General features: G+C 35.8%; 1 protein-coding gene across 1 annotated transcript; it reads left to right on the forward strand.

Annotated features, from left to right (window-relative positions):
* Positions 1-1,323: 1,323 nt before the first annotated feature.
* LOC138315221 (uncharacterized) lies at positions 1,324-14,234 on the forward strand. The gene is made up of 2 exons (XM_069256077.1): positions 1,324-2,084; positions 7,196-14,234. The coding sequence occupies exon 2, from the start codon at positions 7,221-7,223 to the stop codon at positions 10,158-10,160; it is 2,940 nt and encodes a 979-aa protein (XP_069112178.1). The 5' UTR covers positions 1,324-2,084; positions 7,196-7,220; the 3' UTR covers positions 10,161-14,234.
* Positions 14,235-15,121: the final 887 nt, after the last annotated feature.

Below are 15,121 nucleotides of genomic sequence, written 5' to 3' on the forward strand. Positions count from 1 at the left end.
TTAGTGTTTATACTTATACGGGCATAGAACCATACAGTCTATCATTTGTAATGTTAATTTTGGGGTTAAATGTATGTTATAAACCTTGGAATGTTGTTCATGCATTATTCAATTGTGCGGTCCAAACATGCATTACTTTGACTGTTTTGTAAACGTTTATACCGATTTATGTATGTAATAGCTATCGTACTTCCATATACAAACATGTATATTAGGTATTTGGAAGGTATTTAGGTTTTATGTACGTCTGTTTAACTTTATATAACTTGAACGCTAATCAGAATTTATTGTATGGAAGCCCATTGGTAGCGTACGTTAAAGCTTTATATGATATAGTTAACTCGTGGACCAGCACTTTAATAAGCCAACTTGTATCTTAATTATTATGTTTTAAGTGTATAATCATTGGAATATTATTGATCCAGCTATATTTGTAGAAGGAAAGGTTTATTTTAGGAAAAATACTGTATGTATTAACTTTGAATATAATAACAATGTGTGAATGAGTAAATGAGTGTATCGACGTTGTGTTTATGTTTTCGCAGCAAACTGATGCTGGACAAGAGATACAGTATGGTGGACCAGACGCTCATTCCTGTGCGACATACTGCGCCAGTTGGTTAGAGTAACTGGGCACCAGTTATACGGCAGTGAAGCCAATGAGAGGCCACGTCATATTTAGGGCCGCTAGATCATTTTGTGAGGGAGTTTCCCAACAACTCAACTCGTGACGTCATCAACCTTCAGCCACCACACGGCTGTGCAGGCAGGCTATAGTGTATTTAGGGCCTGTGCTTATTGTGGACACCGCGTGTGTCACTGTTTGATCCAGACAGACAGACCACCACTACAGGGTCTGCGTCGATGTGCAGCGTCTGACACTACTATTGGTTCGTGGGAGTAATCGGAGGGACGTGTGCAGAGACATTGTTTATCGTGTGGAAGTAGTGTGAATGTGGTGTGAGTAGGTTGTTGTTATCATATAATTTTCGTAATATCTGTAAATAGCTATATTTGTTCTGTTTATTTGGTGTATATAAAATCTCTATTTTGTTTCTTTATACGCTATTGGGTTTTCTTTTCCCTAATCAAAGTCTATCTTCGCTCGTTCCATGTTACAAATATTGAACCGTGAACTTAAGATTGGTCTATAAGTAATTCTTATAGCTACATTAATTGTACATTGTAAAGGCGTTTGTTTGTGTTGTCAAGGTCGCTGATTGTTATCACAGGATGTGGGCTGTGATCACAAGTTTCGAACAACAACCCGGGAACTGCTAACGGACAAATCCTTAACTAAAGTCAAAGATGAAGCGCTTCGTTCTAGATACAATTTTAATGTAAGGGGCGGGGAGGTGTACTCGGATTAGGGCCACCACAGTTACCCAGATCTAAATTGGCGCTACGGTGAAAAAAATACGAGGAGATCGTACGGTCTGTTCACAGATTAGACTGACTTGTATTCTTCTGACATAACAATATTAGCGAAGATCCACAGACGTTGGCATGGAGGCATCCTCGATACTCCAGGTGTTCCGATCACTTACGATCTCTACACCCCTGGACTATCTCATAGTGAAATTGAAGGCAGCTCAGCGGAAAACATTTGACCAATCACAGGCCAGCAAAGATTTCCTTTGAAGACTACAGAGAGACCGACGCCTTACATCAAAGCCACACAGTCAACCACAGTGTACCGTTATACGGCTCTTTTGATGTACACCAAATGACTAAATTACCTGTTCTGTTCTGTTGTCTCCAATTTTACTGAGATAGTCCAGGGGTGTAGAGATCGTAAGTGATCGGAACCCCTGGAGCATCGAGGATGGTATGGAGGAAGTCGGAAACCAAGCTGTGCTATGTGCTTCGAAACAGATTAGTAAGATTCAACGATTCAACGATTTTATTTTACACCCAGACACATTATGAGAGAGCGCAACTGATATGTGTTGCTCCATATAATTAAAGAATGATAACTCTTATTCACTCAAAACCGAAACCAAAACATTACTCTAGGTTTTCGGAGAACTATCAGGTGTACAGTTAATTGTTAGACGACGGACGTTACTTCAACGAAAACACTAGTAAGTATAAATAATGCTGATAAAAACAAAAAATGTGCGTAGATAAGGTTATGTCAATAGGTTACTAGATATGGGATAGAGCGATTGATGTGTACTGTTATGTAATCTACTAGGATTATCTAGCTCGACTCTAAACCAGACACAATATATTTCGATATCAATGTTTTTACAGCAGACATGATATGATAAATGGACTTTCAAAGAGTCTTAATTTATTGACAGCACACGTTTACAAACCTAGTTAAAACACAACAATGAAACAATACATAGACCTACACCACACATGATACATTAGGGATTGCAAAAGCATAACATTTAATAAACCTTCTCCCATGAAAAGGCCAAGATTTAATATAAGATATCTAAATAACTTCCTCTTACCAAGTTTGCAGACAGACATGTATAAGATGTATTTGGTAATAGCAATGTCGGGAGGGATCCTAAGAATTGACCGTCTGCATAAATATAACATTTAATTCCTCATGGTGAACAAGAACTTCGAAGTGTTATAATCACCAATTAAGTTTTTATTTTAGATTTAAAAATAGATTCTTTACCCCATCGTAAAACATGGATGAGACCTGACAAAGCCTAGCAAGTTTCTTCCAGTTTTTAGCTCACCTGGCCCGAAGGGCCGGTGAGCTTATGTCATGGCGCGGCGTCCGTCGTCCGTCGGCGTCCGTCAATATTTCCTTTAAATCGCTACTTGTTCTGCATGGGTTATAACCAAATTTGGCCAGGGGAAGGGGAACAGAACTTGTATAAATTTTGGCTCTGATCCCCCCCCACCCCGGGGCAGGAGGGGCGGGGCCCAATAGGGGAAATAGAGGTAAATCCTATAAATCGCTTCTTGTCCTAGAGTTCTGCATGGATTGTAACTAAATTTGGCCACAAACATCCTTGGGAAAAGAAGAACAGAACTTGTATAAATTTTGGCTCTGAACCCCCAGGGGCAGGAGGGGCAGGGCCCAATAGGGAAAATAGATGTAAATCCTATAAATCGCTACTTGTCCTAGTAATCTGCATGAATTGTAACCAAATTTGGCCACAAACATCCTTGGGGGAAGGGGAACAGAACTTGTATAAATTTTGGCTCTGAACCCCCGGGGGCAGGAGGGGCGGGGAAATAGAGGTAAATCCTATAAATCGCTACTTGTCCTAGAGTTCTGCATGGATTGTAACCAAATTTGGCCACAAACATCCTTGGGGGAAGAGGAACAGAACTTGTATAAATTTTGGCTCTGACCCCCCGGGAGCAGGAGGGGCGGGGCCCAATAGGGGAAATAGAGGTAAATTCTATAAATCGCTACCTGTCCTAGAGTTCTGCTTGGATTGTAACCAAATTTGGCCACAAACATCCTTGGGGAAAGGGGAACAGAACTTGTATATTTTGGCTCTGACCCCCCGGGGGCAGGAGGGGCGGGGCCCAATAGGGGAAATAGAGGTAAATCCTATAAATAGCTACTTGTCCTAGAGTTCTGCATGGATTGTAACCAAATTTGGCCACAAACATCATTGGGTGAAGGGGAACAGAATTTGTATAAATTTTGGCTCTGACCCCCAGGGGCAGGAGGGGCGGGGCCCGATAGGGGAATTTGAGGTAAATCCTATAAATCGCTACTTGTCCTACAGTTCTGCATGGGTTGTGACCAAATTTGGCCACAAACATCCTTGGGAGAAGGGGAACAGAACTTGTGTAAATTTTAGCTCTGACCACCCCCCACCCCTCTCCGGGGGGGGGGCAGGAGCGGCGGGGCCCAATAGGGAATTAGAGGTAAATATTCAAATTCCTTCAGAAAAGAAACAATGAACCTGTATTCAGAACATTACTTGGCATTACAAACCAGGTGAGCGATACAGGCCTCTTGTCTTGGAATTGAACTAAAATTCCTGTCCCCTCATGGCCAGTCATGGATGATACCTAACCAAGAACTAAAACTGAAGTAAGATTGGTTGCATTCGAGTCCGAATCTCTTTGATCCTGCCAAACACATGGTTCACATCCCGCTATGATAAAATGCTATCCCTCTTTGCGTTAATTCATTTATTTCCCCAATCATTGTACCGGTACAAGACCCAATTATTGTGTCGGTACAAGGCATGATTTTTAGTTCATAATACCCACTATGTTATCCAGGATTTGTTTGTCATTCAGATTACGACATAGATCATTTCACTCGTTAGAAAACCTGTCAGTTTATAAAATGCACTTCGAGACCATCCTAAATCTACCGGACTCCAATCAATCCTTTTCCGCTACTACAGCACCGGTTTTGCAAATTTTGCAATATTGTAGAGCATATTGCTCACTTCATCCTCAAGTGTACAGTAAATTCTACTGAAAGAAAAACGGGTTTATCTAAATACAAAATTAATTGTATGTTCACAGACTATAAACATTTAGTAAAGTTATTCTCATCTAATGAATCCAGAACTTCTGCAGGTTTTAGGGGCAAATAAAACCCAAAACCCAAACTTCATTAAAAAGCTCGACAGTAATATTACGCCTCCTTGTGTTTACTGGGTGCGGTGGAGTTACTATTTGCCTGAAGGGTGGATATCACAACAATGATAGTCACACGCGTTTACTATGTAACTACCTGACCCAGTATATGTTTGAGTAGGTACAATATACTAGATGTGTACTATGTAACTACAATATAATATATGTGTACTATGTAACTACCTGACCCAGTATATGTTTGAGTAGGTACAATATACTAGATGTGTACTATGTAACTACAATATAATATATGTGTACTATGTAACTACCTGACCCAGTATATGTTTGAGTAGGTACAATATACTAGATGTGTACTATGTAACTACAATATAATATATGTGTACTATGTAACTACCTGACCCAGTATATGTTTGAGTAGGTACAATATACTAGATGTGTACTATGTAACTACAATATAATATATGTGTACTATGTAACTACCTGACCCAGTATATGTTTGAGTAGGTACAATATACTAGATGTGTACTATGTAACTACAATATAATATATGTGTACTATGTAACTAGATGACCCAGTATATGTTTGAGTAGGTACAATATACTAGATGTGTACTATGTAACTACAATATAATATATGTGTACTATGTAACTAGCTGACCCAGTTTATGTTTGAACAGTTAGAATGTACTAGACGTGTACTATGTAACAAGTTGACCCAGTATATGTTTCAGCAGTTACAATACACTAGACCTGTACTATGTAACTTGCTGACCCAGTATATGTTTCAGCAGTTACAATGTACTAGACATGTACTATGTGACTAGTTGACCCAGTATATGTTTAGTAGTTACAATGTACTAGATGTGTACTATGTAACTAGTACATTATAAATTGACTCGATTCAATATACCATTCTTGTAATTATACGTGCCGTTATTTTAATATTAATGAATCAAAAAGAGCTTTTTATATATAGGTGTTATTGACCACCCAACGTTAACAACATTTTGAGAATTCCATTACTTACAATGCATAGGTTTTAATTTTAAACAGACAAATAAGAGCTAAAATGAATTCTGGCAGTACTGCAAAAATCATTATATGTACGTCTGCACTGCATTTAAATGAGTTCATATGCTCAGACCATAATACCAAGGTGAACAAATTCAAGTTACTAATTGCTAAAGTTACTTCTGCGGATATGTTTTCACATGCATAAAGCATAAAAACAAAAACTTCTGGGTTCATACATTTTTGTCTGTGCATTTGAATTATTTTCACAGCTTTCTATCCATCAACCTTGATTGGATATAGCATGTCAAAATTTTCGCGTAGTTATAGCACATATAACATTTTGCTATTAACATTTATTTATGTGCCATAACTGGACGAACATTTTGACATGTCCTTTTTTTCAGTAATCTATTGAAAACCATCTGGTGATTAATTAAGCTATGCAAATCATTCATTTTTGCCATATTAATATTATATGTAGTTAGAGCAAGTGTAAAATTCTTGTTTTCTATCTCTTATGTATGTTTAGATGCCAAAAATACGCGCAGAAATCACTTTACAATTCCTAATAACACTGTAAACATATATAGTGGAATTGTAGACCACAACTTGGCTTCTTGGTCTGACCGTACATTCATTCCACTGCATATTAGGCGTAAATAGCTTGATTTTGCAGTACTGGTAAATATCAGCTCTTATTTTTACGTGTAAAATTAAAACTTATGCATTGTAAGTATTGTAATTCTTAAAATGCTGGTATTTTGTTTGTGGTGAATAAATTGTAAAATATTAAAAGCTCTTCTTGGTTCGTGAGTATGAAAATAATGGTAATCAGATTATAATTACAATTGAACATATTATGAAATTCTTTACCAGATTCCCTTAGTGATATGATCTATATTATGACATGTAGTGCAGGTGATGAAAGTTATTTAAGGTATATTTGAGTCAAAGTCCCATGTACATGATGATGGATTGATCTAATATACCTTTGTTCTTGTTTCCGAATCCAATCCTTAATAATATATCTGTATCTTCATCCAAAACATATTGCTTAAACCAAAAGAACAATTACGGTTATATTTTAATGTAACTTGCATATGGTTTTAGATTAAAGGTATCAGTATGCTAGATTTGTTTTCTTTTTGTAAACATCTTTTTAATTTATTCCCTTGATATTGGTTCTCATTAAAAATAGCAAAATAAAATAATTAGATTATCTACTACTTCTAGGTAATTAAAAGAAATCATGGTTCACACGTTGTTACACAGCCTGTATTTATATGTTGTGCCCATAAACACCAATGTGCAAATTACCTGTTCATCTCATTCGGTTAGGTGTCAATTGTGATGTCATTATTTTGTTAGCGAAATCCTTTTCTCTGAAAAACATGACTTGCGCTCGAAAACATATGACGTCATAATCAATACATCTTCACAAGGGCAGATAACTTGGTAATGTACGATGTATAAAAACAAAGGTAAACCACCACGTCCCTGTATTTTCCCCTGTATTTGCGACCATGGTTTGTGAATGTGTTCTATAAAATGTTATTGTAAATTATACATTTATCTGCATATATGTATGTTGTGGCTAACTCTATCTCTAACTATTTGACGTTTATTATTTGTAGAATCTGATGATTGTACACAGATGCCATGGCAGCATTCTGCGACAAAGAAACCCTTGAAGAGGAAGTAAAGAGATTTCCTTCAAGTTTTGATCTTGATCTTTCAAATTTCTCCAAAGACAGGGTTGAAAGCACGATAAAGAAATTAAAAGATGACCGAGAAAACACAACGAAATCGAAAGACGAAGATCTGAAGATATCTAATTTTCTGTCGTATTTGAATTTTCTGTTGGGACATACAGACCTTGCCCTTCAGCTTCTTGACGAATCTCTTCAGAGAGACCCAGACAATATCATAGCGAACACAAATAAAGGAAGAATTCTGCTAGAAAGTGGAGAAGTTTCTGACGTAGAAGAAGTTATATCAAAACTCCTAGATTTAGAAAAAAGTAAAGATTATGAGAAAAGAAAATGTTATGCAGAAGCGGATTTAGCTTACGCATATTCGAGATCGGGTCCATGGTACCACCAAATAGCAACAGAAATGTATTGCAGACTAGTAGACAAATATCCAACAGAATATTCATGGCAATTCGGACTTGGGCTGACTTTATTCAGGCGAACTCATCATATTATTTCACAGGCGGATGACATTTTTAACCGCGAACAACAGGCAAAGAACATCGTTCGCGCTGCGCAGCTTTTTGTTACTGTTGCAGAAGAATCAGACGATGATGTTTTAAGCGCAAAAGCTTATGCTTTTCTTGGAAAAACCTTGTATGCAATTCACAAAAATGGGGAATACAATCTACCTAATCAATTAAAACAACTAACGTATGAATCTTGTTACAAAAACGCTATTGAAAAATGCCCTGAAGAACCATCGGTTTTAAATACATGTGGTCAACTTGCTCGTTACGCCAAAGACATTGATATATCGGAAATTGTTCTGCGAAAATCAATTCAGATCAACCCAACGTGTCAAGGGTATCATCATCTTGCTCTGACACTTAAGAGAAAAGTAGAAATGAGAAGAGGACAGTCGAAAGAAACCAGTAATATCGGAACACGCCATAAGTCTGAGGCTAAAGCAGTCACACCAGACTCGCGATATCAGCAGCCGAGGGAGGAGACCAATGGCAGGTTCTTGTCAAGCAGAGGTAGAGGTCAGTTTCATAAAAACAAATATCAACATCCCGTACTAAGTTATCAAAACAATCCTACCTCTCAAAATTATTATCAAGATCATAACTATCAGCATATGGATCAGGCTGCCTATTATTTTGGCGGATATGGATGCGGTCACTATTGGTCTTACGGAGAATGGTGGGGAAATGGAAACTTTAACAGAGGTTTGCAAGATAATGTAGACTGGCGGGGAAGTGGAAACTTTAATAGAGGTTGGCAAGGTAATGTTAACTGGCGGGGAAATGGAAACTTTAATAGAGGTTGGCAGGGTAATGGTGACTGGCGGGGAAATGCAAACCTTAATAGAGGTTGGCAGGGTTATGTTGACTGGCGGGGAAATGCAAACTTTAATAGAGGTTGCCAAAGTTATGTTGACTGGCGGGGAAATGGAAACTTTACCAGGGGTAACAACAGATCATTTAACAGAGGCAGGGATCAAAATAGTCATAGACGACAGACAATTCAAAACACATCATGTAGTCAGGAAAGAACACGGAGTACTGGAGGATGGAGTCGGAGGAGAGGCTCTTATTCAGAAACCGGCGCAGAAAGAGGTCAACCCCAAGAAAGCGTATCTGATCAATGGAAACAGCAAAATCTTCGCCGATTGATGAATTCGCCATTGAAAGTTCAAGTTTATCCTGAGAACACACAGCTTATTGAGGCAATAGAACTTCTGGAAAAAACAAAGAAACTGACTGAATACCCTTTAAATATTGAATACGACGAGGGCATCATTTATAGGATGCTTGGCCAGACAGAAAATGCCGTCCAGGTATTCAAGAAAATAGTCTCTAAAAAGAGATATCTTACGACACAGACTTTAATGACAAAGGTTTATGAGCAGTTAGGGCTTTGTCTCCTAGAAATGAGTGAATCGGAAGAGATAGACATAGATTTGAAACAGAAATACAAGACAGATGGTCAGGCGCATCTGTTGCATGCTGTCCAAGTTCAGTCGGGTATTGTGGCACAGGATCCAGAATTTAGAAATGGATGGAACTCATATCCGAGTCTCAAGGAACTTTGGAATGACACAACAGACAGAAAACCTAAACAACTAGCAGTCTTACACATGTTGATGGGAGACCACCGGGATTCAATCGCTATCTATAAGGAATTGTCAGACGGGAAGCAAATGGATAAAAAAGACTGCAAAAATATGTTGGAATGCTACATGAAAGTTGGGAAGTATGAAGAATGTGCTACTCTTTTGAGTTCATGGGAATGTACAGCGATTTTTGCTGAGCTGTCTGAGTCTTTGATCTTTGATGTGTATATCAATGGAGCACTTCACGCCAACTCGATGGATAATGCACAACTAGCACACCAACGTTTTAGGCGTGCCTTTCAAGTATATGGCATGTTCGGGCATGATCCATGTGAGGCGGAGGAAGAAGAGGAAGCAAAAGAAATCTTGATACTACATTCATGTCCACAAGACTGGAGATGCAGCTATCCCAGAGATGTCGGTACGATTCTGGAAAGCTGTATGGGATTGCGGTATACCGTTAACACTGATAATGTGCTCGCGAATGAGATCACTACCGAAGCTATGGTTTCCATGATGCAGAAGATACCTTGTATCATTATCATGACCCATGAGAGTGCAGACCATTACAGGTTCTATGTCAATCATGCCCTCAAAATCAACTCAGAGAAAACTGGTACTCGGGTCGTAGTTCTCTCAGATGATGAATGCAATGTGCCAGATGTTGCCAGAACACCAGATGTGTCTTTCATCCCACTGCCTCTCTCGGATGAGAACACTATTCGACCAGACGACGATCACAAGGGATGGGTGAAGCAATTTATCGAAAAACTTAAACCACCAAAGTAACGGATTTTATCAGTGGTATATAATGTAAGGCAATGACGCTGTGTCCGAAATAGGATGATATGCCACGGAACCTTTATGGGTTGTTTTCATTTCTTGTTTAATAAAGAAAGAAACGCATTAGACTTCTAAACTCGACACCAAAGTGATATTTGGATAATAGAAAAAAGAGTTTCAGAACAGCAAGACGATATTCTATTTCTGTGAAGAAACGTGTGATATTAGACTTCAGAACTACTTATCACGTCTTTTGTAGGGATTAACGGCCTGTGGGTAGCGTTTTACTCGGCACCTCAGTAACCTTTCGTGAAAATTGTTATCCCGATGACATCGCCTCTCTATAGGACTGTACAGAATCACACTACAATTTCTCTCATACCTACAGGTGTAATACTGGCTGGTCTAGGACAATTACACTCATATCGCATGAAGCTGTATTGCATAGCTACGTATACACATGCATTAAAGTCCCGTGACGTCACAGCGTCAACAAAATTTCTCGGTATAATTTTAACATTTTTCAGAAAGTATGCTAGATTCATTTTAAAAGGTACAAACACAGAATTTGCGTTGAAAATATCGCGGAGTTATCATGAATTGAGAATTGACTTGTAGTCACATTTTGTTTTTCGAATTAATTTACGATAGTGCATAATTTGGATAAAAACAATGATATAAAATTTATATTCTGCGATATTAGCAAAGCTTTCGACAGAGTCTGGCATGAAGGATTATTATTCAAATTAGAGTCTTATGGTATAAAAGGAAGAGTGTTACAGTGGTTTCGAAATTATCTTTCTGATCGAAAACAAAGAGTATCTACTGAGGGTTTCCTATCTTCTTTTAAAAATGTCAATGCCGGTGTACCACAAGGTTCTGTCTTAGGGCCATTCCTATTCTTATTATATATTAATGACATAACTGAATGTGTAAATAGTAAAATTAAACTCTTTGCTGATGATACTTCACTTTATGAAATAATAACTGATAACCATGTAGAAATTGCAGATAATCTAACCAATGATCTAAGTAATATCAATAATTGGGCAAAGAAGTGGGACATTAATTTTAATCCTTCAAAAACAGAAACTGTACTTTTCTCAAGAAAAAGACATATATTCAATCCTGATATTCTATTTGCAGATGATATTGTAAACTCTGTTCTATTTCATAAACATTTGGGGGTAACTTTCAGTAGTGATGGTAAATGGTCCAAACATATTGATAATATTTATACTCAGGCCTCTAAAAGACTAAATATTTTAAGATTACTAAAACATAATATAGATAGAAAGAGCCTTTTAAAAATTTATACATCCTTTATAAGACCTGTTTTAGAATATGGTGATGTCATTTGGGATAATTGTACAAACCAAGATAAAGACTTATTAGAATCTGTACAGATAGAAGCAATAAGAATTATAACAGGCCTGAGAAGAGGAATAATAAACTCATAATAAACTTTATGCTGAAGTTGGACTTGATTCACTTGCATTCAGACGAATACTACATAAATCAATATTGATGTTTAAAATTGTAAATAATGAATCCCCTAGATATCTTACTAATTTGATTGATCCATTCTTTAATGATAATAATAATACTCCTTACACATTAAGGAATAATCGCCTGTTTAATCCCCCCTCTGTAGAACTGAATTATACTCCAACAGCTTTATTCCCTCAATGCTAAGAGAATTTAATCAAACAGATATAGAACTCATATTTAATAATTCATTAGAACAATTTAAAAAAAGTATCAAAATTGATAATGATATTCCTACTACAGAAATTTCTAATATTTTTAAATATCATGGCGACCGTAAATATAACATTATTCTGTGCCAGCTACGAAACCAAGCAAGTAATTTAAACTCTGATCTTTATCACGATCACTTAAGAGAATCTCCAGCCTGTTCCTGTTATTATACCAATGAAAATTCATATCACTTTTTCTTTGACTGTAGGCACTTCTATGAACAGAGAGCAGTTCTTATACAGGGAATAAATAACTTAGGTTTACCAGATAATCATAATCATTTAAACATTGAAACACTATTAAATGGATGTAAATTTTGCAATAATGATATTAACAAAGATATTTTACAATGCGTGATTGAATATATATGCCATACTAAAAGATTTGATTTCTGATAAACATATTTTATATACATGTATCATAGCCCTCTGCATATATAAGCAAACAAAAACAAGTAACAAGTACCCATATCTAATTACTTGATAGTCAAAATACTATCTAGCAGTGCAATTAAACATCTAAACTATTGTATATGTTAATATTTATTTCTAATTTACTCTAAACTATCCTGGCTGGATGGATACTGAATACTGTTTATCGAATATTGAGAATCTTTTATACTATAATAATTATCTAATTGAATAATCAAGCTGTACATATTAGAACCATAAATGCTGGTTAACTCCAATTGTATAAAAAATTGCATTCAATATCCTACCAATTTTTTTTTCATATTCAACTGAAGACAACATGTTCATTTGTTGTCAGACTTTCATACATATATTCCAAAGGGATGGGTTATTGTGCATAAGCACGGGGACTTTTTGGCCTAATATCTCATGGTGTGTATGTATGTTAGTCTGTCAATAAATGAGCATGATTCTTATCCCTATCCAAAAACTACAATCACTAGGAATATGAAATCCAAATAACTAAACTTGTTCTGAAACATTTTCTATAAAAAATAAAATTGGAGTTATCCCCCTTTAATTAGTAATTATTAATATTATTATCACTATACTGTAATAAATTCAATTTATTTGTATATATAAATATATGTATTGATTAATTGCAGAATGAATTCATGTTTATACTTTAAAATAAGATCTGGAGAGGACTTAAATAGGCGTAGCCTGATGTCTGATCCTATTGATGTACATAATATCAATAAAATATTGTTGAAATTGAAATTGAATTAATTTCAAAATGGCGGAAAAATTGCAATAAAACGTCGAGGTATGAGAGAAAAATACTTTTTCGTATATGGATATGAAGGATAAGGATATTCTACCATCGGGATCACAAAATGTTGTAAAACCCCCGGCAAGCCTCGGGTTTACATTTTGTGACCCTCGGGTAGAATATCCATATCCTTCATATCCATATATATATGAAAGAGTCTTACCTGGTGTCGATTTTAAACAAAGTTTATCACATAAATGGTCCGTCCAGCCATTTCATTTAAGCATTGATGTCACTATTTTTTTTAATTTTATCGGGGTATAATTAATTTTTCTTTGTTTTCATACCAAATCCGGCTCTCTGATTGGCCAATATTTTTTTTGCATACCACTATGAAAAAAACATCCGAGAATGGCGCGAAACCCCGACGTTATCGTGACGTCACAATAGAGACATTGACGTTGCGTATTGATTCGGAAAAAAGAATCCCTTGAAAAACCACTATAATGGTACACTTAAACATACTTCATTTTATCAAATATAGTATGAAATTAATTATAAGTATTGATGTAACTATTTTTTTAATTTTATCGGGTTATGAAAAAAAAATGTTTGCAAACTTTTGTGAGAATCCGCTACCACGATAAAATTAAAAAATAGTGACATCAATGCTTAAATGAAAAAAAAAATGTTTGCAAACTGTGTGAATGATACTCACAAAAGTTTGCAAACATTTTTTTATAATCGCACATTGATTAGTTTAAAGACCTCACTGTTTTCATGTCATTTTTTCAGTGAATATCATTTCAAAATGGCGGAAAAATTGCAATAAAACGTCGAGGTATGAGAGAAAAATACTTTTTCATATATGGATATGAAGGATAAGGATATTCTACTATCGGGAGTTTGATAAATTCCAGATCACATAGCCACTCATGCAAGATCCTCTATATTTTAATCGTACAAGTCTCCAGTTTTAATACTGGCAAAACAAGTTGATTAGTTTCAAGACCTCACTATTATTCATGTCAATTTTTTAGTGAAAAATATTCTTCATTTAACAGAAACGTGTAAATTTAGGGCGTCCTCTGTTTTTGTCATCCAAGGTTTATTCTCAATATATTTTCATCCAACATTTTTACGATTTTTTATCATTGGTATAGTAACTTCGATGGCTTAAGCACTTATGTTGTATTCATTGAGACGGAAACCTCTGTTTAGTCAACAACCTATACGCGAAACTTTTTTGTCTTCCTTATAATTGTTGATTTATAGTGAAATATTTCGTGTGCTATGTGTTTATCGTTGTACAATATCAAGTTCTAAATATCAAATATCAAGTTCTTAATGTTTATTAATGAACAAATAATCTTAGTCCCTTGTGTTTATCAATGATCACTTCCATACATAGCTTTTCAGTGATCAGTTTCGCGTCTTAAGTACATAATATTATATCTATCATAAGAAGATATCCATACCTACCTTTAACTTTCAATATGTACATAAAACACATCGAATCAATGTCCCTGTTTACTATCATCTTTTATTTTTATGTATTTAATAAAATATAAGAACAGTGTAAATACTCGGATGATATTGAAACGCTTTTTTTCTCCTTTATTAATTATTTTGATATATAAATTTTCGGTATATCACGATACAATTACACAATATCAATACTCATAGTTACTGTTTATGTGAATAGTTTCACGTGTGGATATTTTTCGCTCAACCAGCTTTCAAACTGTTCACGTTTTGATAATTTTTACGCCAGACAGCTTTAAGCTAATTATAAGTTTGTCAAATTTTATACTTGTTGATACATGTTAGTGTGTGAGAAATAAGCGACATTACAACAATTACCTTATGGTATGTATACTATAGCAGCAATAGTCAGCCGTCTGTCATCTATCATTGTTTGATATGAATTGTACCTATGGCTCGCTACCTTTCGGAAACTACTTTGGATTTTTAAAATGGTATGCAAAACGAGATTGATGATTATTGTTGAGTCGCGAAAGTTA

This window comes from Argopecten irradians, chromosome 2 (genome assembly GCF_041381155.1).
Source record: "Argopecten irradians isolate NY chromosome 2, Ai_NY, whole genome shotgun sequence".
Classification (NCBI taxonomy): Eukaryota; Metazoa; Mollusca; class Bivalvia; order Pectinida; family Pectinidae; genus Argopecten; species Argopecten irradians.